At 36.6% G+C, this 26991-nt stretch overlaps 3 protein-coding genes across 3 annotated transcripts; 1 reads left to right on the top strand and 2 right to left on the bottom strand.

Moving 5' to 3' along the window:
* Nucleotides 1-1517: 1517 nt before the first annotated feature.
* LOC137048883 (uncharacterized) lies at nucleotides 1518-16622 on the top strand. Its single transcript, XM_067427215.1, has 25 exons — nucleotides 1518-1610; nucleotides 4333-4377; nucleotides 4485-4508; nucleotides 4622-4678; nucleotides 4914-4931; nucleotides 5165-5236; nucleotides 5322-5474; nucleotides 5554-5586; nucleotides 5926-5961; nucleotides 7826-7867; nucleotides 8034-8090; nucleotides 9787-9837; nucleotides 11303-11347; nucleotides 11905-11964; nucleotides 12067-12117; nucleotides 13310-13366; nucleotides 13464-13517; nucleotides 13852-13932; nucleotides 14161-14310; nucleotides 14529-14561; nucleotides 14648-14704; nucleotides 14782-14856; nucleotides 16013-16063; nucleotides 16152-16202; nucleotides 16299-16622. Exons 1-25 carry the CDS (start codon nucleotides 1544-1546, stop codon nucleotides 16301-16303), a joined length of 1425 nt encoding a protein of 474 aa, XP_067283316.1. The 5' UTR covers nucleotides 1518-1543; the 3' UTR covers nucleotides 16304-16622.
* Nucleotides 16623-17282: 660 nt separating this feature from the next.
* Nucleotides 17283-21370, bottom strand: prf1.1 (perforin 1.1). The gene is made up of 5 exons (XM_067415650.1): nucleotides 21005-21370; nucleotides 19695-20251; nucleotides 19459-19597; nucleotides 19110-19327; nucleotides 17283-18523 (listed from the first exon to the last, which is right to left on the bottom strand). Exons 2-5 carry the CDS (start codon nucleotides 20204-20206, stop codon nucleotides 17653-17655), a joined length of 1740 nt encoding a protein of 579 aa, XP_067271751.1. The 5' UTR covers nucleotides 20207-20251; nucleotides 21005-21370; the 3' UTR covers nucleotides 17283-17652.
* A 140-nt stretch (nucleotides 21371-21510) lies between these two features.
* Nucleotides 21511-25716, bottom strand: prf1.9 (perforin 1.9). The gene is made up of 5 exons (XM_067415638.1): nucleotides 25574-25716; nucleotides 24485-25056; nucleotides 23753-23891; nucleotides 23420-23637; nucleotides 21511-22862 (listed from the first exon to the last, which is right to left on the bottom strand). Exons 2-5 carry the CDS (start codon nucleotides 25012-25014, stop codon nucleotides 21983-21985), a joined length of 1767 nt encoding a protein of 588 aa, XP_067271739.1. The 5' UTR covers nucleotides 25015-25056; nucleotides 25574-25716; the 3' UTR covers nucleotides 21511-21982.
* Between the last annotated feature and the right edge of the window lie 1275 nt (nucleotides 25717-26991).

Below are 26991 nucleotides of genomic sequence, written 5' to 3'. Positions count from 1 at the left end.
TATTTTCAGTGCAAGGTGGTTCTTTGTGCGGTAAGAAAGGTGTATAAACGAATGCAGACAGAAAGCGTCAAAAGTCGAAATAAACTGCTGATGACGTTATGGTGGAGGCTTTAAATTGCTTTTGAAATATGACTTCACCGGACCGAGTCTCTGCCAGTGACTGTCCTCCCGTGAAAAACAAACTTTTATTAATGCTTAATGTGGAACTCGGCATCTCCACATCCTACACTGGTTTGTATTATTCCTCTTGTATATTTACAAAGCTTCACTAGCAGGATATTTGTAATTAAAACAAAGTCGCACACGTTAATAAAACATAAAACTAACGAGCAGAGCTGTCTGGACTTGGGGTAATAACTTTTTAACCTTATCCACACAACAGAGTGTCCCTGTCCTTCTTCCATTGGGCTCTTTTCATCACAGGACACGGGCTGTCTGCTCTCTCTCTCACAGGTCTCAACCCTAAATAATTTACACTTAATCATTAGACAAATACCTGCTTAAAACAGAACAGAAACAGAAAGTCTATTTTTTTTTCAGAATATTTGCCAACAGGAGCTACTGCAGTGACTCACATGGTGTTTTTACTGCTATAAATCATGGCATTTGAATTTCAGTGAGAGGTGGAGCCCTGTCTTGAATGTCAGGCCAAGTGTTTAAGCAGACTGACCTAAACTGATTTTTGTGCCAGCACTCAGCCCTAATAAAGACATCAGTAAGTAAATCAGTAGCTCGGTTTAGAGACATGTAATGTGTGGACCTGTGTGAAAGATGTTTTACTGTGCACATATTCAAAAAATGAGATTTGAATATGCTTACTAACAATACTTTTTAATAATAATCATCATCATCGTTTGTATTTATGTGCTCTGTGTAGTCATTATATATATTATTCTGATATTGTTTCATAATATTGCATATTTTTCAATAATGACTGACTGACTGTACAAAATCCCTTTTTTAGATAGCTATCCAATATTCTTTGTACAAATAAATACATTGACATACCTGTATATTATCTTAACTTCCCTTTTAAGATAATAAAGTCACTATACAACCAAACAATCAGCCTACACTCAAAACTCACTTTTTATGATTTACACATTTCAATTAATAGAAAAATAATGAATAATATATATATATATATATATATACTTATACTACTTATAATTAGTAGAATGTCCAAAGTGGACCATCGGAATAAAGTGTTGTGACCACCATATGTGCCGTCTATAGGGGCATATCACAATAAACATCTGAATGAAGCTTACTGTCTTCTTCAGGCTTGGTAAAGCATGAGGAAAAGAAGTAGAATGGGGACGAGTAGTGAAAGGGCAGGTGATTTGGTCAGGGGTGCCCAATAGCATAGCAGAGGGCAGGGCTGGTCAGGGGAAACACAAGGGCTTCCAGAGAATAAATAAAGGCCAGGCGGGCAGATTGGCCAGTGGTGCTGCTTTCAACTGAGGCTGCTTGACTCTCACTTCACCTGTGTGCATTTCTGGCTGTTCCCCGTCACCAGGTCTCTGTCTGTCTAACTGCCAACATGCTGGTCCGGGCGCTCCTGCAGACCTCACTGGTCCTGTGGCTGGTACAAAACACCATTCAAGGAGGTAAGTTAGATGTGTCTTCTGAAGCTCTTGTTGAAGTGGCTACACTGTAAAACAAATTGTTGGTTTTTGTTGGTTTAACTTAAAAAAGTAAGTAACCTGGTTGCCTTGAAATTTTGAGTTTATTGATATTAAAAATTTGAGTTGATACAATGAAGGAAATTTGTTTCATAAACAGAAACTCAAAATATTATTGTATCTGAACCACATAAAACATTTGATAAATCATGGCATGTTTATTCTAGGTTATAGGCATGTTTCACTGCGTCATCAGAAATACAACACACACAATTACCCAATATGCTTATAAAATCTTTTAATAATATTTTAATAAAGGTTGTCGAATCTCAAAAAATCTTCATTGTATTAACTCCAAATTTTAATTTCAATGAACTCAAAATTTTAAGGCAACCAGGTAACTTTTTTTCTGAATATTTTTTTACAGTGTAGGGTGGGTGGAAGGATAGAGAAACGAGGAGAATTTGTGAATGCAGGAGTGGGAAGAAAGAAGTGTAGTGGTGTGTTATTACATTTAAAAACGCATGGGGTCAAATCATTGTAATTATGACTGAAAATGAAACCAATGGGATGAATTTGAATGGAAGAGAATCAGAGGTTGTACGGTTAATCCCATGGGCTGACTCGTGTCCTCAAGCCACACATTGTCAAATGTGATGTGCGGTTTTGGTTTCTTTGAATGTTTTTATATTATTTTAATTTCAACTGGCACTGTATATCAGATCAATAAGCAGAATGAATATGTATGTCTCATTAAGTGGAGAGACCTTCCTTCAATGTTTTTTTCTCTCTCTGAATGTCTATCTGGACAAACTGACAGCAGTTTGGTAATTAAATGTAAATATGCATGAATCATAACAAAATAATAAAAAATAAGGAATGGTATAATATATATAATGGTATAATATATGCAATTAAGAATTGCAATAGCATAGAAATTCACAAGAGTGGTTGGAGGTAAGAGTTTAAAACCCATTTTTATCTCACCCACTAATGTCATGCTGTGTTGATGCAGATCAGGGTACCTGAAATCAGTTTGCATACCATTTGAGACAAAAAATGTTAACAAAAACAAAATAGTTGGATTGCTGAACCAAAGTGACACCAGTATAACCTTTTTGAACCACGTCTAGCCCCATTTGGACTGGACTTTTTATTAAGATTTATTGTGTGCGAAAACATATTTGTATATTTGAAAGTTAAAACTATTAAAAATTAGGGTTATTGAAATACTGACAAGATTTAATTAAACATTTAAATCATATAGGCCTATAGCTATACTGATGCTACAAATGCACAGCTTTAGAAAAAGTAGAAAAGGAAATTGCCAGTCCTTTTTTATGACTATAACATGAGTCCCTAAATCTTTGATTAGTTGATGCCCAGAAGGAAATATCCAAACTATGAAAAAAGTAACTGTATGTGTGCGAGAGATTTTTCTACTTGTTTGCGCTTTCAATTCTTTAAAAACTTTAAAGTAAACTCTCTCTCTCTCTCTCTCTCTCTCTCTCTCTCTCTCTCTCTCTCTCTCTCTCTCTCTCTCTCTCTCTCTCTCTCTCTCTCTCTCTCTCTTCTCTCTCTCTCTTTCTCTCTCTCTCTCTCTCTAATTATTAGATATATTCACACGAGTGGAATATATATTTTTTTTTGTCAAATATTTTTATTGGAGGATCAAAGAAGTAACACTTTACAGGAGGTAAAACAGTTCTCCAGTTTGAGTGGAATATATATATATATATATATATATATATATATATATATATATATATATATATATATATATATATATATATATATATATATATATATATATATATATATATATATATATAGTCTTGGGCACTACACTGTTATCTCACTTAGTCAGCATGACATGGTTATATATTATGTCATCGGCTTTTCAGCCAACATTCAAGGATGTTTGTACGTCAGACTAAAAGGTGTCTAGAAAATGACGTAATAAAATGCACACAACGACTGTATGTTAAATATCTGAAAGCTCTGATAAATAGAGGGAAAAAAACACCTCTGGAAGTGAGTCACAGCTTAACATATCTGAGTTTGCCAGGATCCGCTGCAGCCTCCATAGCCCTGACCGCAGCTTGAGTGCTCGTATTTCATGTCTGAAGATCAAAACCTTGGGCCGGACAGGTGACAGCGGTGGTCAAAATTTGTCGACCTCATGTCAGTGCTGACTTTATACGACCGATTCACAGTCAGTCCATTTTTTCCTACATCAATGGAATCCATATAGTGTCAATGGAGGCCTGTTCCGAAATGTGGAGATGGCGGAAATTTGCACCGCTAATCTTTTGTTATGTCAGATGGCACAGTATCTCAGCCATGAAAGTTTTTATAGGTCGATTCTAAGAATTCAAACAGTCTCACAGAGAAGTCAAAAGGAATCAAGCTTTCTACACATATATTTGAGTTTGTCCAGGAAGTGTCAAAATCTATTTGACTACCCTTTTCTTTTAGCAGCCACAGCTTTACGACCTTCATGACCTCTGCCCTTAAAAAGTGTATTGTGGTATTATAATAATGTTATCAGATTGTAACAATGTGCCACAAATATGTATTTGCACAGTACACAAAGGTTTGTCAGAAATATCATCATGGTAAATGTCCAAAAATTATGGTATTCTATTCTTTATTTCTATTTAGGCTGAATGCATTTACAACAGTTGATATTTCCCTTGTTTTAAAGGAGTTAGGCCACAGACTGGAGCTCTGGGAAGATTGGCGAATCGAGGTATATTGCAATATTTCATTTCTATATACATGTGGTGCATCTGTGAGATATTATAGAGGGTTAGGTCATGATAATGAGTTTCATCACCAATCTTGACTTCTTTGTAGGTCCTGGTATCGCAAAGACCGGAGGTGAGACTGTCTGCCTGAATCCGATGGATGCTGTTCAATCTGATTAGCAATTTTCTTATGTCAGTACAATGGTTATTTTATCTGAATTACTTTCTGTACTGTCCTATGTCCAGTGGCTGGTATTCTTGGAGCCCGTGGCTATGGGGCAGGCAAGCAAGGAAAGACAGGTGGTAAGTCCATCAACCTCTGATCAAGCTGAGATGAACATAAGAACAATAAATACACCAATATTAACTTTAAGAACTATAAATACACCAATAAGACATGCCAAAATACATCGAACTGACTTTGAAAATAGGTGCCAATGAGACAAATGAGGGTGTTTATTTATAGGCCATAACTGTTAATCTTTTGGATTCTGTTAAACGAACCATCTAATGCTGTTCTTTTCCTTCTCCCAAACAGCTGGCCGTTATCTTGGAGGTGATTTTATCTATTCTTCTCTTTAATTTTGTATATACTACCATTCAAAAGTTTGGGGTTGGCAAGATTTTTGAAATTTTTTTAAAGAAGTGTACTGCGTTATGACCTTAAACATTTGAACAAAATAGTGCATAATGCATGCAAGCTTGTGTGTGTGCAGTAGCCTGTGTTATTATGTGCATATGTGCTCAATGTGTGTGTGTAGAATGTGTAATGACTATGGTATATGTTAGGGGCAGCATACAGACCCACTGCGGGCAGAGGAGGCCTGAATCAAGGATATGGAACACTCGGTTATGGAGGAGGTAAAACCGTCATTCCTAAATTACGTCTGATGGATTTATTATTCTTGCATCTTGCATCACCATGGTCCGACTTTTTTTGTCTTAGCCGCAAATCTTGGAACCGGCCTTGGAACTGGACTTGGAACCGGCCTTGGAACCGGCCTTGGAGCTGCCGGAATGGGACTCGGAACAGGGTATGGCCTAGGCAATGGGCTTGGAGCAGCTTTGGGTTATCCAGCAGGGAAGTTCGGAGGAAGAGGTGAGAGCGATTTATTTGCTTTGCATTCAGGATACAATTGCCGCAGACTAATTCGCTGTTTGATTTTGACGTATTCTAGGTTATAACGGTAATGGATATGGAGCACAGCTTGGTAAGTGTGTGCACTATAACGTCCCAAAATCAATAAACACTAAATGACACATTTCAGTTTATGGCCACAGCTGTACGACCCAAAGGTTATGTAGAAGATTGGCTCTGATCTAACCAATCAATCACAATTTGACTTTGCTCTGTGATTAAAATCTTTAACACATAGTGATATATATATAAATATATATATATATATATGCTGTCCATTTGCCATGATTAGGTGTCATATTTTTGATGATTTAGATTGGGTGAGAGTGGGAGTTTTGGTTTTCAACTTCCACTAAACAGTCATTTATTTCTTCTTTTTGCAACCTTGACCTCTATCTTGTCTTGTTGCCAGGTTACGGTGCAGGAGGATACACCGGCGCTGGACGCGGTATGTAAACTCTCTCAGTTGCATTATTAAAAAATGTGTTTTTAAAACTCAGGGGTCTGAACAATCTTTTGTTATTTACTGAGGCTGTTACAGCAACTGACCAACTTTATACACTTTATTTCAGGAAGTAGTTGAATGTTTTTGTTTAAATAATGTTTTCTTTATTTCAGATTTCTACAGTAATGGGAATTTGAGAAAATCTCATGATTAAGCTAGTAGCCTAGTAATTTAGGTGCACCAGATTTGTGGCATTTAATAACAAAGTTTTTTTGTTTTTTTTGAACTAACCCTAAAGGGGGGACCTTTAGGATTAGTTCACCCAAAACTGAAAATTCTGTCATTAATTACTCACCCTCATGTTGCTCGACACCCGTAAGACCTCCGTTCATCTTTGGAACATAAATGAAGATATTTTTGTTAAAATCCGATGGCTCAGAAAGGCCTCCATTGACCACAATGTAATTCAGGGGTGTCCAATCCTGCTCCTGGAGGGCCACTGTCCTGCAGTTTAGATTCAACCCCAATGATATACACCTGAAGGTCTATTTAGGCATACTGTAAACTTCCAGGCAGGTGTGTTGAGACGAGTTGGAGCTAAACTCTGCAGGACGGTGGCCCTCCAGGACCGAGTTTGGACACCCCTGATGTAATTTTTTATCTCAAGTCTCATAAAAGGCACTAAAGACATTGTTACAAAACCTACTACAGTGGTTCTACAATAATTTTATGAAGCGACGAGAACAGGTTTTGTGTGCAAAAAACTAAATAATGACTTGTATAGTAATGGGCGATTTCAAAATGGGGGGTTCGCACAAAAACTATTTTCGTCGCTTTAGGCTATAAAATTATTGTAGAACCACTGTAGTGAGATAGGCTTCGAAACGACATCTTGGCTTTTATGGGTGTTGAGAGAGGAAATGACATTGGTGTCAATGAAGGCCTTTCTGAGCCATCGGATTTCAACAAAAATATCTTCATTTTGTGTTCCGTTTTGTTAATCTTCATCGTGTTCCGAAGATGAACGGAGGTCTTACGGGTGTCGACGACATTAGGGTATAATTAATGACAGAATTTTTATTTTTGTTTGAACTAACCCTTAAACCCCTCATTGCAGGCAAACTCAATTTCTATCTTTTAATTAATTCAACTACTATTATTTTAATTAGCTACATTCAACAAAAATATATGTTTTAATATATGGTAAGTTCATACATTTGCAAAAAGAAAATGTAGCCTAGTAAATAATCAGTAATTACAAAATATTTCAAATGTCATCTTTTCACATTGAACATGAACTGGTTGATCAAATTAATAGGTAGCCTACTGAATGCAACAATATTTGGCTACCTTATTTTTAGTGCTTTCTAATAATCTACTGGCCTTCATTTTTAAATGCTAAATAGTTTATCGTTGTTGACTGCAGTACCTCTCTTTACCACCGAAAGGCGCTGCAACCCAGTAAAATCTCAGATGTGTTTGCATCGCATAATCTTTTGTTAAGAATAATTTGTATACGTTTATCAACGTTTTAATAGTCTTGCATGCATACCCCAACCCCTCAAAAATAATTTCAGTGCTTTGGAAAAAGTGACGCTTGTCACGTGATTTAATGTTATGGCTGTGCTTTGAGATAATGCAAAGGGCCTGTGCTATCAAGCTATAGGTGGATGTGGTTGTTTCTTTATAATTGCACATCTTATTTGTCCTGGATGGAGTAGGTTTGTAAGTGTTAAGTGTGTTAAGTAAACACTGCTATGAGAATTTTAACCACTTTCTTACCTTTGTTGTTTAATTTCAGTAATCTTATGTGTGCTTTGCATCTGTTGAGTCAAAGCTTATTCATATGTTTTATGATATGGCACAGGAGGAGCAGGTGTTTCTGCTGGTCAAGATATGAGAGCCAATGGTAAATTGTTCATTGTTTTTCTGTTCTAGCTGACCATTAATCAGTATTTTAACTTATTGTTTTACAGTAGCCTATATGTCAGAGAACAAAAAGGATCACTCCCTTCCAGATGAAGTGTTTCAAAATTGTGAAATTGACAGTAACATAATGATTTTGTGATCTTCAGGATATGGTGTACAGGGTGGCACACCCATAGGGCAAGGCTCAAAACCAGCAAAACTGGGTAAACCCTCCAGAGTTTCTAACTCATTCTTCTTGCCTTTTTTTTTTTAGGGATAATTGCTGTTGGTAGAACATTCACATTCATACACGCACACACTAAACTGATAATCTCATGGGAGTAATGATGAGAAATAATTTAGAATAATTTTACCTGAGACAGTAGAGATAAAGAAGGAAGTCCTATATAAACTGATTTATTGCATAATTTCTTCCTTAGTATTTTTGTCTCGTTTTCCAGTCCAAATGTCTATCATTATTAAATTGAGATACATTTACTTGAGAAGTAAAAGTACTTAAGAAGTTACATCTTGTTTTTCTCTTTTGTAAAGGAGATTTGCCTTCAAACGTATTGTTTTGTAGTCCCTGCACGCCTTAGCTTGTTGTGTTGTTGACGTTTGAGTCTGTTTGAGCCTGGCTGCACTGTCTCTGTGCTGCTATTTTTGAAGGTTTAGAAAGTGATAGAGCATAAAAAGTACTCAAACCAGGGGGTCTTCGAGATCCAAGGATTACAACGCTGCTCCTGGAGACCCACTGTCCTGCAGAGTTTAGCTCCAACCAATCAAACACCATCCAAATAAGGCCTTCATGACCGCTTGAAAATAACAGGCAGGTGTGTAAACTTTGCAGGACAATAGGTTTTCAGGAGCAGGGCAGAAGAACTCTAATCTAGAGTTCAGGTGGTTTAGGTTTCAGTTTTAAAGTTGTCCAGCCTGCAGAGGCCTATTATATGCACACAAAAAAATATTGGAGGAAAGATTAATAGAGATGTTTGAATCGGCAGGGATTGCAGGCCTGAATCAAAAGGTTCCCGTACACAACATATATGTTCTCGCATCATCAACAACAACAAAAAAAATGCTATGTCCTGTCAGCATAGGTTGTTCTACCCTATGGTTGTTTAAGATAGTGGATATGACTAAGAATACATGATAAAAAAACTCATCACGATAATTTAAGCAAGTTCAATTTTTATAAGTTATATAAGATTCAACTATGTCAAAATGTCTACCTTATATTTCAACACAGAAGTAAGCTATTTCCTGTGAAGTACAAATTTCAAAGTAATTACAAAGTACAATTACAAAGCAATTATTTGGTTTTGTTTAAATCTGAAACACTTTTAAAGTTGCGTTGTGGTAAAAATAGCAACGCCAGCCGATTGCCGAGTGCAACCATTCTACGTCATCAACCTAGAACGCAAACAAAATGGCGCCGCCCATAGTCCAAATATAAAATCGATTTTTTTAAATAATGTAGATCTTTTAGGGGTTTTCTACTACATATTTCAGTAAGAGACATCATTTATGTTATATTAAGCCATACAAGTCTCAACACCAGGGGATCCCTTTAACAAAATAAACACCTAATATGACAAAAATAAGGTTGATTAGACTTAGAAACCAGGTCCATTCAGTGCCAGTCTTGTGTTTATGTTGTTGTTGTGCATGTGGAAGAGTTTCTGTTGTATTAGTCTGTCATTTCGTCCTGTCTCTTATTCTGCATCCGTCTTGACACAATAGAGATATCCTCTTGTACATTAGTGATCTTTGCCAAAATCAAGAATCAATGCAACTTTACAGGTGTTTGAAAAATCAGAAAGCATGCTGCTTCAGTACTCGATTGTGTTTGCAATTGCTGCTTTTTATCTTGCTCACCCTTGAAATCATTGCTTCCCGCTGATATTTCTGTATTCACAGGTGTTGGGCCTACAGGTGGCCAGCCCGTGTCACAGGGAGAGAGGGCCAATGGTAAACCTCAGTACTTCCATGTGCGACTTTTATGCTTTTAGAAGCTTTTTAAATCTGCTGTTGTGTCATTTTGTTTACAGTACTTAAGCCGTTTACACTGTAACACAAAAGCATACAGTGAAAATAAGCACAAATTACCTTATGGTTGCTCTCTGTTACCTCACTATGGCTATTTTGAAATGTGTGTGGTGGTGGTGGGGTCTTTGATTTCTATCCTGCAGAGTTCCATTTCTTATGCTCTTGCATCATTGGCAGCTGCTGTGTTGATAGTATCTTGTTAGCGAATGTTAACTGGTGTTGTGATGTTTAGGTTATGGTCACGGAGGGGTCCCTAATGGACAGAGTGCTATAACCAATGGTAAACCTCATCCCAGATGTATGTGTGACTTGGTTTTTAATCTCTGTTTTAATATGATAGATGTAGTAAATGGTTAAATATATACGGTATAGTCAGTATAAAGTTCAAACGAGGATACATTTTGAGTAATGTCTCTGGGACTGGTATAGTAACTGTAGCTGCGGTCCATAGGTTTCCCCTCAAGACCAGGAGTGACCAATGGAATGAGGGCTCAAAATAAGGGTAAACACACTCCATCAGCTTATAGCATTTACCTGAATTAATGACAGATCACATCAGATTTTATGTACACTAACGTTCAAATGTTTGGGGTTGGTAAGATTTTTTTAAAGTCTCTTAATCTCACCAAATCATATCAAGAATTTATTTGATGAAGAATACAGTAAAAAAAAGTTTCAAAAAATACTTTTCTATGCTTATATATCTTAAAACATAATGTGATGGCAAAGCTGAATTTTTAGCACCATTACTCAAGTATTCAGTCACGTGATCCTTCAGAAATCGTTCATGATGATTTTCTGCTCAAGAAACATTTATTATTAATATTTTTGTTGAAACTGTGTAATCTGAATTCTTTTACGAACAGTTAAAAAACTGCATTTTTAAAAAATAGAAATATTTTATAACATTATAAATGTATGTACTTTAACTCAGCTCAATTTAATGTCTTGACAACATAAAATAATTCAGTTTCTAAAAAAAAATAAAAAATGAAAACTTCAATCATAACCAAACTTTTGAACGATAGTGTAGATTTCTTTGGATCAAATGATCAACACAAGATCCTGTACTACATAAAGTACTTTATACTGTTGTAATCTGTAGGCTACGGTCCAGCTGCAGATATGACTAATGGACAAGGAGTTATAAACAATGGTAAAGCCTTCACTGCATTTGTCAATAAAGCTGGTTTTTATCACCGTAGTATTGAAACTGTTTAGTGGTATACACACCACACCACAAATAGCTTAGTTTCTGTAAATAAATATTTTCCAATGTGCATTGGAAGTAAAGGGATGCATGAAAAAGATATTGGGAACTATGTTCTATGTTCCATAACTATGTTATCTCAATGTTGAGATAAACCACTGTTGTGATACGATACAGGAGCAGTTTTGCCCAGCAGACAGGGCACCAAACCATCCAACAAGGGTAAACGTCTTCCACATTAAACCGTCACCGGTTTATGGCCGAATGCATGTCATGAGGTGGTGTTTTCCCCAGTCTAAAATCAATGCAGTACTCAAACCGCCATCAAATGAAATGAAAATATGACCTATGACACATGTGTTAGTGATTGTGGACTGGAAAATCCACCCCTCATCTTGGACTCATTGCAGCTGCGGGTCTATGAATAAGTGCTTTTCTCTAGCACAGCTGTTCAGAAGGGTTGGTGTGTGTGTGTGCTGGACTAATGCCTCATCTATTTCTTGGGGCTGTTCTTTTTTTCTGTTCACTTTTCTTTTTATATGCTTCACCTGAGCCCTTATCTTTATATCTACCTCTGTGCTAATGTGTATCCAATGCATGCTGCATTATTTTCCTCCCACAGGCCACATGAATGGACTAGTCACACTGTGAAGTTTCTCGCATGATTACTCTGACCCACAGGCCCCTGAAAGATCAGAGGATTCTGTGACGACCATGATTTTTATTAAAGTAAAAATAAATAGTGGCCAAATTTTAAAGTTATCATGTTTTGTCCACAGGGTATGGCCTTGGCGCTGCTGGTTATCTTGGAGGTGGATTTTCTGATGGCTATGGAGCAGGTATTGTAAAATATTGTTTAGCTTCCAGAAGACACATCATCATAAATATATGCTATAGCATATTCATACTTTGGTAACAGCTAATTTATTTACTTTATGCAGGTCTTGGGGTAGGTGGATATCCACAGGGAGTTAGAGCGGGAAAGCAAATTGGTAAGTAATATGTATTTCTTCATTATACTGTGGGGACCGGGACTAGTTGTCACACTGGGAAATTGCCACAAGGGCTAGCTATATAAATACACATTCAAGTGATCAAAAGTGTAATTTTACCAAGATTTTTATTTCAAATCAGTGCTGTTATTTTGCTATTTATATTCATCAAGTTCACATCAAGTATGATGTGAAAAATGTTATGATTTCCACAAAAATATAAAGCAGCATAGCATATTGATATTAGAATGATCATGTGACACTGAAGGCTGGAGTAATGATGCTGAAAATTCAGCTTTGCTATCACAGGAATAAATTACTTATTTTAAAATATATTACAATAAAAAAGTTGTTTTAAATGGTGATACTGTTTTACAATATTACTATTTTACTGTATATTTAAACAAAAAAGGCAGAAGAATAGAAGAACAATCTAACTATCTAACAAGACTTTTTTACAGCAGCTTATATGGTGGTTTCTAACACCAATTTTTAAATCAAATACACATTTTAGTTTTTATGATTGTTTTTGTGAATTCTGTCCGCCACACTAAAATTCCAATATAATTTTTTTTAAACAACTTATGTCACATTTGTATTGGGGCAAGTTGCCACTTTTGTGCCACCTTTACATTTTTACTATTTTAAGAATGCTTTTACATTTCAAAATTTCCCTGTTTAAATTGTACGGTAGGCTTCCATTTGTGACAACGTGTATGCTATCTGTAATGCTCTAAAATATTTACTGTAGTAAAATAAAAAGTGACTACTCTAGCCCCCCCCCCCCCCCCCATTTAAATAATGTCCAAGTGTTTCTTCTGACAACTGTTCTCGTCTCTGTTAGTACTAAGTAGTAGTAAGTAATATCATATACTGGTGCACTGATGCATTAAGCACAGAGTGTGGTCGGATCAGCGGCCTGCTGGTTCAGCACAAGGCCAAGAGCCGCGCTACAGGCTAAGTGCTCCTCTAAGACCTCTGCGTTTGAGTGCTTATAGAAACGTGCGTGCTTGTTTGTGCAAGAAACACCCAAACATTTCACACCCTGGCATGCTCATTTTTTCCAAATCATCTTGGTTGCAAAGTGGTTTACCTTGAATTAGAGAACACAGAGCTGCTTCCTGTGTGATTTTAACACCCCGCCATTGTTTTCCTGCGCTGAGTGCTGGGTTGAAAACTGTTTTCTCCGCAGGGTACAGCAATGGATATGGCAGTGATGTTTATGGCACAGCAGAAGGTTACGGGGCAGGTGAGTCAGACTGGATCGGTACGATGGAGCGCATCCTAACATCACACTAACATATAGGCATAATTATAATTGAGTGACAATTATAATTATGTTACAGGACCTGTCTACCCATCAGTGGTAGCTGATAATGTTGGCCTGAACGGTGTAGCTGGTAAGGCTGAAGGTTTTTAGTGTAACAAAAAACATCGTATTCACACCAAAGAGAGATTCAAAACACCTGAAATACAGCACGTCATCCAGAGTTTAATTCACTCTCTCCTATGAATCTTATTAAATTGAATCTGGGTAAATTAAGATATCTGAACTGCAATAGCTTAACCACTAGAGAGAGCAGATGTTGCCTTTGCAGATGTTTTTATACTAAGTACTAAGGTAGTCTGTCTAAGACTGTAATTTGCTGTTGGAATACGGCTAGCAGGAATGGTAACTAGAAGCAGCATCCTCTGCGTGAGAGGTGATCTCACAGAGGTCAATGTCTCTTGCAGGTCTTGGAGCTGGAGGCCTTGGAGGTCCCGGGATGATAATGAACCCCGGCCTGGGTACTGATGCCAAGTCTAGAAAGTACGGTAAGAAAAAGACAACTGAAGACTTTGCCAATTCATTGAAACAAATTCATTTAAACACACTATTGACACTACTATTCAAACGTATATATATATACATATAGTTTCCTGAATCTTTCCAGCTTATATGACCCATGTTCAGTCATGCTAATGTACATTATGTTCTTCTGTTTAGATATGTCTTAGTGGTTGTGGTTGCTTGATGCTGTCATACCTTTGATTTGTCTAAAGGGGCTGGTGGAGTTCTTGGATCTGCCGGGTCCTTGCCTTACGGAGGCCAGCCTGTGGTCTCAGCTGGACTTGGCCCTCAAGGCAAGACTGGTGGTTATGGTGGAACTACATACGGAGGAATACCAACCCTCGGGCCAGACGCTGGTCTGGGTACGTGCATTGCATATGTTTGTTATTCAAATGCAACATGCAAATACTGGCTTTCCTGATGCTTTGCCTGAGAATTTGACTTGAACATGAAAATCCCTTGGGAGAAAAAGAAAGACGATTTAAACAAGATGATAAAGCATACGAATAAACCAGATATGATCATTAAGATCAGATACCTATATAACAAAAAGAAAGTAAAGATGGTCTGTCTCTATTAGGTGGTACAGGTGGAGCAATGGAGCCTTTAGCAGGTAACATTGTGAAGTTTTAGCAAATGTATTTATAATATTTCATACCAAAGTCACTCTTCCTTTATAACAAATTGCTACTGGCACAGGTGGAGCTGTAGGCCAGATTCCTTACAGCGCACCAGTCATTTCTGCTGGGATTGATGGTAAGTTGGTAAGAAAAAGAGAGAAAGAGAACTGGTCTGTCTGATTTTGAGACCGGTTTAAATGTGTTGTCCCGCAGGTGATGCTGGTTATCCTTTTGGTGCTGAGCAACTCAGTCTGGGCGCTGATGTTACAAAGACAGCTGCCAAATATGGTGAGAATATGAGCAATTTTATTTGATTCATCTATAATGATTATTATCTTGAAGAGTTGCAGTAACTCAAAATGCAATAACTTCTTCAACCTGTATGGGTCCATTGTTGTATGGATAGATTCAACAACTTATTGCCATTATGATAGCTACTTTTATGTTATGACTGATATCTGATCAATGGCTGATATTAAAACCATGTGCCATTTGCCTGAACACCCCATAAAAAATAAATAGCTTTAAGTGAGTTTTAGATGAGAGGAAAGGTCATTTAAAGCTGCTGTCCGTTTTGTGTTCAAGATTTACAAAAATTATATAATGAGAATGTACAACATGGATCCATTTTCCAAACCGTGTTTTTGTCTTACCCTGAATCATTATGGTACCTTTATAATAAGTATTTATATTGGGACTATTTCTGGCCAGACTGGTAGTTACCGATGCGGAGGAGCACAGTCCCTGCGTGATCCACCATAGACATAAACAGAGAGAAGTATCTCCGGCTGCAATGTTCTTCCACAAGACACGTGCAGTTCTGTTTATTAACCGCTGAGTGCAAAAAACTGCAGCCTTAAATGTAAAAATAGAGAAAATTAGCATGCACTTAATATCCATTTAATACACTACTGTTTAAAATATTAGGGCCAAAACATTTTTTTGTAAGAAATGAATTCTTGTATTCAGCAAGGATGCATTTAATTGCTCAAAAGTGTCAATTTACATAAAAATGTCAATTGAGCTCCAAATCCTATTATAATGAATTCTGAATGATCATGTGACTGAAGACTGGAGAAAGGATGCTGAAAATTCAGCTTTGCCAACACAGAAATAAATTACACTTCACAATACATTTAAATAGAAAATGGTTATTTTTTAATTACAATAATATTTCAAAATATTACTGATTTCTTTTTAAAAATGCAGCTTTGGTGAGCATAAAATACTTTTTTTTTAACTGAAAAAATAATACAGACTCCTAACATTTAAGTATATTCATTAAATATATAATATTTACTGATTAAATAATTCAGTCATTTATAATATGGACTGATAACTGACCATCATTTCTGCAGTAACATGTTAATAGCTAGCAGACATCACTGACTAAATACATAAAAGCCTTTGACTGATAGTGAGTGTGATGACTAATCATTTCTAGGCACAGGCTATGCAGCAGCGCTAAGTGCTGGTGGTCAAGGTTCCTATGGTGGTGAGTAATGAAGCCATTTCAGTTAAACCAACAAGTTTAGAGATCTAGCGTGCTGTTAGTTTCACTATGTTCAATCTTTCTTCTACAGGACAGAAGGATGGAAGCAAGCTTAGTGGCATTTATGGGAATGGGTACAAAGGTATATGATGTATTAGATATTCTGTATTCTGAACTCAATATGTTGTTTCTTCTATCCTTTCTCATTTATCACTCCTCATCTTCTCTGTCTTTTTAGGTTGATTTCCAGGGCCATGCCATTAACTTCATCAGTGTTTTTTTTGGGCCCTTTTCACCTAGTGTTCCTCAGCGTTGTGCAGTTTTGTGACATGTTTTTGTCTGGCATATTGTTTTAGCTTTACTTTTGTGCCCATTTGTGTGGGCATGTGTGTTTTGTGTGTATGTGTGGTTTTGATGTTTATTGTTATGTGATGTTTGTGGATGTTCCCCCAGTATTTGTCTCGTGGAGGGGAGTGTTTCACGTCCTTTTGTGTCTCTGTATCTAACTAAAATGTGCAAAGCATTTCATTGGCTGTTATTTTAATTCTTATAAAACACGAAATATTCCACCTTCTAATCTGACTCCATGGTGTTTGTTTGGCAACTATGCGATCATTGAGGATGTCATAAAAATGATGGGTGATGATTGGGGTTGAATCTGTGCTATTAGCGTCAGAACAACTCAAGAGGACATTATTGTTTGTCTTATCAAATTAAACATTATGTAATGTCTCAAAGCGGGAGAGAAACTAAATAACAAGAGTATAACAAGTGATAACCTTGTGAGGTGTCATATGGGTGAACATGCTGCTCTCAGTTCTCATCCGTCTACAGGAAAACCACACAACAAGCTTCCTGTGTCACACTGTTGAGACACCATTTAAGAAAAAAAGACAAATCAGAGCCATTTTTAAAGAGAGAAAAATAAAAATTCTGTCATCATTTACTCGGACTCATGTCACTCATTCCAAACCTGTTTCACTCCCCCCCACCAAGAGTGCTTTTTTGGTCTATACAATAAACGTCAGTGGGGTCCTGTGTTATTTTGGATCGCATTTATTTTCATTGTATAGACAAAAACATTCTTCAAAGTATCTCCTTTTTGTGTCTTGCCGAAGAAAAAAAGTCAGGTGCGACACCAATATTTGTTTCTGGGTGAACTATCCCTTTAAACAAAGCAGATGGGTCAGAAAATTCAACTCCAAGCAGATGATGTGAAGCATTTTGAGCTTTTAATGACACAGAGCATTATATTTTAAGTTATATAATATTTGCATACACAATAAGTTGAATAATTGTCATAGTGTAGGTTAAGAATTCATGATAAAAAAATTAAAATGATTATAAATAGTACAGTGTTAAGACTGAAAGAGCATAATACAGTAAAGTTACAATGTATATGATGTGTTTTTGAAAAGTGCAAGCATGGAAATGCTGCAATAAAGAAACCCGATAATAAATATGTGTTGAGCAGGGTCTCTAAAATTGAGATATGTTAAATTATATTACATATGACTCTTTAATAGTGGTAAATACAACACATCTGGTTTCATTTCGAATACTCGTATAATCAGATCCAAAGCCAAAACTTGCTACAAAATAGTTTTAGCACTGTAATTTGTCTTTTGATGAACGTAAAGTCTGTCCAGAAGCACTCCCTTGCTCATTAGCATTTCTGCTGGCACAGGTCGTGCATTTCGAGACACATACGCCTTCTCCAGGTGAAAGTTCATGGGAGAACCCACATAATCGGCGCAATAGGGGCCAGACAAACTTGGGGCGCATGTCACTTCTGTTTTGTAGAACAGCACCCCATGATTTAAATTGCAGAAATTTTCATTCCGACCTGCTCTTATGGGTATTTCACAGGTTCCCAGCAAATCATCGTCCCACTTACTATCTTCATCCCACACCTCTAGTTTCATCTTGTCATTTTCTGCTAAGACACCATCACCCAGATCAAAGGTCCTGCCCCAGTAGGGTGAGTTGTTATTTGTGATCATATTGGTGCGCCCGACCTGCACGTTATGTTTGTCGAACACTTTAACGTATCCATCTGTCGCTGTGGTTTGGTCACCCCACAGACCTTCAGCCTTCACGATTGTGACCTGTACCCGAGAAAGTCCACGCTTGGATGGGCAGCAATCTGGAGTGATCCCCGGATTGTTGCGACAAGTGCAGGCACATGGTTTGTTTGGGTTGGTTTTGACGCCATCCCTGCAAGCATCTGTGCAGTTCCTCCAGAGGGACTTTTCCAAAATGTAGTCATGGATGGCTTGGCGCAAGTGTTTGCGCACTGGATCTTTGGTGGGGATCAGCTCGTGTAGCGACTCCAGAGAGTAAGAAATCACATCTGGGTTTTGCGGAAGGGATGCAAGCCATTCTTTGTACGCTGCCGGGTCTTTTCCTCCTGAGAAAAGGAGCTCGGGCTCTGTGGTGTGACCTCCAGTGATGTCAGTCAGCCTTTGAATGGAAAAACAATGATCATTTGGGATCTGCTAATTAGGGATGCACCAATATAAAAATTCTGTCTAATAATTATTTTCAAGTTCCCTTCAAAAGGGAATTCATTGCTCTGTATTTTTGTCTTGTTTTTCCAATACGAATATCTAAATATTCTAAAATGAAGATACATTGAGAAGCAAAATGACATAGTAAGTCTTGTTTTCTGATAAATTTATCAAAATGAAGTGAGTATATGCTTAAACGTTCTTGATATTCAGATAAAATGTAAATCAAATATATTGTAAAAATTAAATGAATGGAAAAAATAATTCACAAAAAAATTAAATAAGTAGTTATAAATGCTACAAGTGAATCACAAAATTATAATGTATGAAAAATAGAGGCTGAATTTAACTCTTATTAAAATATTTATTTATTTTTAGATCAACTGAGTGTTAGATTACGGCTAATCTAAATATAAGATGTGATATGGTACCAATGCATTGTGCATCTCTTCTGTTGATTTGTATGTGCAAGGACAATATATGTATTATAAGCTATGTATTATAACAACAAAGTATAGTGCATCCTATTTTAAACCCACCTGTCATTAAAGCGGCTGGAGAAGCTGCTTTTGTGCTCTGTTTTGTCCTTGTTTTCACTACAGTGCTTAGTTTCTGCTTTCATATCTACTTTACCACGAATGCTGGCATTTGCCTCCGCTTCCAAGCATATCTTCACTTCATCCACACTAAGGCCCTGTAGAGCGACCTCACACTGTCGGATACTGGTCACAGACTGGACGCTTCCACCAAGAGTTACCTGGGAAAATCAAAACATTTAATCTATGCACTTATTATGCAATTATGTTTTACTGTTAAAGCATTTTGGGTCGTTGAAATCCATACAAAACAAGTTGCGTAAACTGTAACAAAGGGTGAAACCAAAAGTACCTTAGTGATGTAATGGGTCCCATAGTTGTTAATAAATTTGTAGAAACGCGGTTTGAAATCAAGATTGTATGTCTTGGGAAGCTCTTTCACAGAGCGTTTGAACTCGGGATGGAGAACAGGCTTGTTGGAGACCCGGTAGCTGTAGGTAGACATTGAAACCACGTTAAAGGCGATAGAAGAATAATCAGTATAATGGTCAAGGGAGGCGTGAATCAGTAAAACATGGTATATCACACCTGTAAAAGGCACAAGAGATAGTTTGACTGGCGAAACTGAACTTGTCCTTTTTGGTCTTCTCCATCGAGTACTCCGCAAGCTTTGAGTTTGTTCCAGCCATAATGAATGAGCCTTTATTTTGGCCAATATCTATCCCCAAATTTACACCCCAGTTGTTCTCTATAGAGGAGGTACTGGAGCTGACCAGATCCTCACTGGACTGGTACAGGGAACTTGATATTTTTATGCTGCACTTTTGGCTGGGTCTCCAGTCCACCACAGATATAGGAAGCCTTTGCTTTGCCCCGTCCATGTAGGGGTTCTTGCAAAGTGTGCACGATTTATCCTTCCGCCTCCAGACATCAGTGTTAATGACAAAGGCTCCCTTGCGCTGCATCTTGGTCACATCGTATCCTTCTCCGGCAAGGTTGGACCCGGGGGCGAAGTTTGCCTCTGCGCATTCATTCGGTTTACCTTTAGCGCATGACTGCACGACGGGCAGAAAGAGGTAAATAACAAGCCCGGCCCACATCTCTGTAAAATGGGATGAGATAAGGTGTATGGATGCTTTTCTTTCCTATGACAAAAAGGAAAGTTATCCCTTTTTATTGGAATTTCACAAGGCAATATAAAATTACACATTAATTGTTGAGAAAAACAACAGATTTAAACCCACCTACTAAAAAAAATCACAATCAATATAAAGGCAACTACTTACATCCAATCAACAAGTTGGGGGAAAAAATTAAATATTAAGTTGTCTTCAAAATGTATCTTATATTTTCCTATTATGTGTCATTAGAAATCATTTATCACCACTAGCATCAGGAGAGCAGGGTCATACTTTGATATAATTTAAAAATATAAAACAAATATATATATATATAAATATAGTTTATGTTCATGTAATGCAATGTAATAAAATTCATATTGAAATTAAAATTAATTATCATCACCAAATGGAATTGTAGAGTTTAACTAACACTTCTGAAGTAAATAAAACATGCAATATAAACTGTAGTCTCTAAATCATAACTAATGTTGTAATATTAACAGGATGGTCATAACAGTATGGATGCCTTGTTCATCGGTTTTTTTTAATAACAGTGGGTTGTGGATGAAAAAGGGTAATTATATTGTAGTTAAGATTATGGAATTTGTGAGACAATTTAGTGAATCTTGCTTACAGGATCATAAGAAATAATATTTTAAAAAAGGAACACATTTCAGTTTGTTTATTTCCTTTGTATTACATCATAGGCACAACAAGCTTAACTAACAAGAAAAAGCACTATGCTCTTTTAAAAGAGATGTAAAAGTCTCTTCTTACCTGCAGCTACTCTGTTTTGTCTAACAGCGTTCGTGTGTAATGTGTGAGAGGGGTTATATGTGACAAATAAACCCAAGATTGTGGGTGGGCTTTACCGTTATGCGCTACCAATAAAAAAAATACACACTCATCTGCTGTGGGTAAGTGAAGACACACTTTTTAGTTCATAGGAGTTCTGTGGTCTTAAATAGCCATTGCAGCGCATACTTTCTGTGGTGAGATGGGGGCCTACAACATGTCATTGGAACATGTGAGCATTCATTCACACATTGACCTGTGCATTGTTAAAACATGGAACACGTAGACAGTGACCGTAACACAAAGTTAGTCAGATCCAAACTTTACTAAATGTTAAGTTCTTGTGTTAATGTTAGTCACATAGTTCCTATTGTGGTTTATTAAACAGGCCTAACCTCCTACACACTCTTCACAGTTCGGCAACCTAAAAATCATGCACGACATGAATCACTTTAGAAGAATCACTTGCTTTTCCTGATTTCTTTATTAGCCACACAAATTAGCATGCAAGTAAAATATAATGAGAAGAAAGTTACATTTTATTTTAATAGTCTACTTTAGACATTCTACTAACTATAAGTAACTTTTCAATGACATGTCAGCTAATTCACTTATTCATTTGCAACATGAAACTCAAAGTAATAGGTGACTGTTAGGTTAAGGTTAGGATTACAGTTAGGGTAAGCAGAATAAGTTGACTTTTACTTGATAAGTTACTTCTTGTCAGTAGAATATCTGTTGTGAGACCATCAAAACGTGCAGATTTTAAACAGACATCATATCAATCAGTATCGAAGATCTCGATAACAAAATAAAACAAAGAAAATGTCAGTTAATGCCAACTATAAAATGCAAATGCTGAGATGCAAAACACTTTTTTTTAAATCTAATTACTAAAATTATATTTCCTTTTTTTACTTTTTTTTACTGTGCTTTAATGCTAAACATTATTTTAAGCTTTCACAGAGTCTGAGTTTTTCTTTTAGGATCACTGGTCTGACTGAGCTGAAAGCGGCGCTCATCTAAAAGGACCCCCATTTTCATCAGCATGTCTTTCGGGATGGGCCGGGCATGTCGTGACACGTACATCTTCTCCAGATGGGAAGACATTGGAGAGCCAACGTAATCTGCGCATAAGGAGCCAGCTAAACTTGGAGCACAAGCTACAGCTGTTCTGTAGTACAGCAAACCATGGTTGAGTGAACAGAAGTTGCTTTTTACGCCAGCTGTCAGTTGTATGTTGCACGCCCCTAGGAGGTCATCGTCCCACTTGTTGTCTCTATCCCACACCTCTAGTCTCAGACCCCCAAACTTAGAGAGAACGAAGCTGCCGAGATCAAACTTCCAGTTCCAGGTTGGTGAATTTTGGTTCCAAATCACCGGCGTCTCCCCTAGAAAGATATTTTGATTTCTCAGGACCTTGACATACCCATCAGTCTGCGTGAAGTAATCTCCCCATAGACCTGTCGCCCTTGTCACAGTTACAGTAATTTGAGCAAGTCCGCGCTGTGCAGGGCAGCAGTTTGCCTTTATATTAGGGTTGTTATGACAGCTGCACACACAAGGTTCCTTGGGGTTAGTTACAATACCGGCCTTGCAAGGTGTGGAGCAGTTCCTCCAAAGGGCCCTCTGCAGTATGTAGTCACGAATGGCTCGGCGTAATTGCTCATGTTTTGGGTTCTTGACTGGCAGTAACATATGGAGGGGCTTCAGTGAAAAGGAAATCACATCTGGTTTTTCTGCCAATGAGGAAAGCCACTGTTTGTAAGCACCACGGTCATTGCTGGATGAGAAGAGAAGCTCAGTGTCTTGAGTGTGCCCGCCTGTGATTTCAGTTAACCTTGTAAAAAAAAATAAAGAACAAAATATTTAAGTGCACTGGAAAAAACAGTGAGTTGGATTTATATGATTTAATCGTGTTCATCGGTCCTACATGAATTAATGAAGTTAAACATAACTTGTTCATGTAACTTTAACATCATGGAATGAATGCATTTTAAGTGACCCATTTAAGTAGTCTCAAGGTGAATTTTATATGGCTCCCTGACATGATTCAGGCATTCAATTTCATATATTTATTCATCCTCTTAATTTTCATTTATTTTAATATTACACAACTGAATTATATAATACTGCACTAGGTAGCTGCACAAACTTTTAGCTAGCTAGTCCTGCACAGTTTCAGTTAATGCAACACAATTCATTCATGTAATCTCAACACAAACAGATGAAATAAACTTCTATTTGACTTATATTTAAGGGTGATTGAACACAAATTAAGTTAGGACAAAATGTATAGCGAATGGTTTGCTTTATCTCATTTTAATTAAGCAATTTGAATAAACATATAATATTATTATATGGGATTATAATTATATATTACATTCTAATACAAACCTGTCACTAAAACTGGTGGTAAAAGTGTGCTGGCTCAGTTTTGTGTCTTGGGCCTTTTTACAGTGATTGTATGCTATGTCTGTAGTGGCCCTCCCCTTTATACTTGCAGATGCCACAACGTCCAGACATGTTTTGACCTCGTCCACACTGACGTCCTGTAGAGTAGCCATGCATTTTTCGACACTGGTCACAGATTGCACAGATCCACCCAGTGTCACCTACAAACACAAAACACAGACGTATATGTGATAGAGGGAGCGCGATAGTGCGCAAGTGTAAAAATAAACATATACCTTGCAGTATGTATAAGCACTGATATTTCTATGGATTTACCTGGACAATGTAATGTGTGCCAAACTTTTCAACAAGTGACAAGTAGCTTTCTTTTGTTTGGTTGTCATATGTCTCTGGAAGGTTTGTGAAATCGTGGTTTAGTTCGCGATGTAAAGTAAAGCCGCTGCCAATCCTGTAGCTGAAGACAAAAATATTTGCTTATATTTGCTGCACATTCAAATCTACAGTCAACAATAAACCATGGTGCTTATCACAACAACTGATATATATATATATATATATCATTATATATATATATATATATATATATATATATATATATATATATATATATATATATATATATATATATATAAAATCTGTGAATTAATGCAATTTAATTCACAGAAATTTAATTCGGCCAACTGAAAATGTCCCTATGTGTTTTTCACTATGTACTAAGATTTAAGTTAATAATTTGATACAATTCACTTATTGTGTAACTTGCTGGGGTTTGTTCTCACATTGTACTTATATTTTAAATATAATTTCATGTAATTACAGCTGTAATTAATTTCTGTAATGACAGTTTCCTTTCATTTTAACCTACCCTTAACCTTAACCAACTCATACCACCAAACCTGTCCCGAACCTTACCCGTATCCCACCTCAGTATTTTGAAATAGAATATGAACACAATACCTTCTATATTTTATATATTTTATGTTTTTGAAGTACATAGCTATAGTAGTTAAACATACCTAACATAAAGTGTGACCTATTAAGTCTTACCTGTAGTATCCACAGGACGCAGACTGTTTGATGAAGCTGAACTTGTCCTTTTTGGTCTTCGTCATTGAATACTCAGCAAGTCTGGAGTTAGTTCCTGCCAACATCAGCGACATCTTATTCAACATATTGCCTACTCCCAGGTCGGCTTTCCAGTTGTTCTCTATGGAGGAGGCACTGGAACTGATCAGGGACTCGCTGGACTCATAAACAGAGCTGGATAATGACTTGCTGCACTTTTGGGTGGCTTTCCAGAAAACCACAGGCACCGGGAGCTTCTGCTTTTTGTCTTGCATGTATGGGTTTTTGCACAGGTTACACGTGTTGTTCTTGAGCTCCCACTTACTCATGTCGATGACAAAAGTCCCCAGGCGTTGCATCTTAGTTATGTCGTAACCCTCTCCAGCCAAGTCAGATCCTGGTGCAAAATCGGCATCTTGACACTCTGCTTCTTTACCCAGAAAGCAAGCTGGGCTGGTTGGAGGAGGAAGGTGCAGAAAAAGCCCAGACCACAGGATAGCTAGAGGAATCATTGCACATCTGGGTCTATGATATTATTCTGCTGTGATATAGGCCTAGTTAATTAAAAGGATGAAAAAATTTACTGATTATTAGCACACAATATTAATATTAACTTTAGTGTTTCTATTTACATACAGTACATTAATATAAGGTAGGGTAATCTGCATGGTTTAAAATGGGTAAAAATCACATTTACGGGATTTTAAGACCTATTTTAATTAAACAAATAATACATAAGGGTAATATCAAATGGTATTACATAAACCATAAAACAACTGTAAAATATATATATATATATTTCAACAATTTTACAGTTCCAATAATGCAGATTTTTATTTTTTTTATTTTTTTTTATATAAAATGATAAACCTCTGAAAACCTATATATATATATATATATATATATATATATATATATATATATATATATATATATATATATATATATATATATATATATATATATATATATATATATATATATGATTTTTGTTTCCTTGACCTTTTATTTATTTTACAAATGCAATGCTCATTCACATAGAAGTCAATTCAGGCTATTTTTTTTACTTACCTAAAAGGAATTTGTAATAGAGGCTCCCACATGCAGATTGAGAAGTAACTGTGCTGTGCTCATATTTATACCACACACAAAAAAAAACATATCAATATTCAAACCAATAAACAGGTATGAAAAAAAAATTCACACTTAGATGGTCACTGACTCATCATGTGTAAAAGTGAAGATAATAAGTGTGTAAAATGTTGGAAACTGTGAAAAAGTGTTGTTTGACAAAAGGATGTGATCTGCATTGTTGCAGATCTCAACCAGTAAGGTAGTAATAGTATAGGTTCATGCATCATGCATGTTTTTAAAATGCTGAAATTTTAATAAATATGAAAGGCAATTTTATATCTTAGAGAATTTAACAGTTTTTTCACCATTTTAATAACCTGTTCTGTTTTGTATATAAATTTACTCAAAAGAGGTCTTAAGCTTATGCAGATGTTTGTAGAATACACACAATAAGCTCATCCTTTGACTGTGGTCTGCATGGTTTGGTCTGGGGATCATGACTCATAAAAAAACAGCTTTTAGTGGTTGGAAATTTTTGATTCTCATGTGGTGGATGTGTTAAGCTTGAATGTGTGCTTTTTTTTTTTTAATGGCCAGAGAGAGAACAGCATTAAAATCGGTGAACATTGTTGTAGTAGGCCAGATGGTAAAATAATACAAAAGAAACTAAAATGTTTTGACCTGCAAACATTGTTGCAGGCCCTTGCTCCTAAAATAAATGTGCAAATAAACAAAATTTAGTACAACTTAAGTAACACTGGCATTGATTAACATTTAATCTTTTATCCAATAATAAACTTTTGTGTATAATGATGCCAGAGAAACTATGATTTCCACTCTAAAGATGCGCTACAAATAAATAGCCATTCATTGAATGTCAAAATTCCATCTGCCTAGCCCTATTTATAGTTAGTGTGCTCAAGTTTTAGACAGGGGTCTGCAGAGCCCCACACCCACACGTGTTTGCCAGAGGTGGACACTAAGCAAGTAAATTTACTTGAGTATCTGTACTTAAGTACACTTTTTGAGTATCTGTACCTTACTTGAGTTTTATATTAGCTATACTCTAATAGAGTGTAGCCTTTGTGCACCTCTGTTTACAATGGCATGTGCTTTCCTTCTATTGTTACGTATAGACCTTGAATAAGAACTTTAGTGTTGTAACAAATGTTGACCCCCGCCAAATGGGTCAAAATTCGGCAGAACACCGGGAATTACGTCCATCGGGAATCGGATTGAATTGTTGTTTGCAATTGCTATGCATGAGTAGATTTTGATTAAAGATTAAGAGTGCTATTTAAAAAATGTGCACAGATAAATCATTTGAAATAAATATTAAAATAATCCATAAAAATAATCATTATCAATGCTGATTTTAAAGTGACAAGTAACATTCCGCGGTAAAATTAGGCTAC

Source organism: Pseudorasbora parva, chromosome 2 (assembly GCF_024679245.1).
Source record: "Pseudorasbora parva isolate DD20220531a chromosome 2, ASM2467924v1, whole genome shotgun sequence".
NCBI lineage: Eukaryota > Metazoa > Chordata > Actinopteri > Cypriniformes > Gobionidae > Pseudorasbora > Pseudorasbora parva.
Note: the sequence above shows the minus strand (reverse complement) of the source record. Positions and strands in the feature narration are given on the sequence as shown.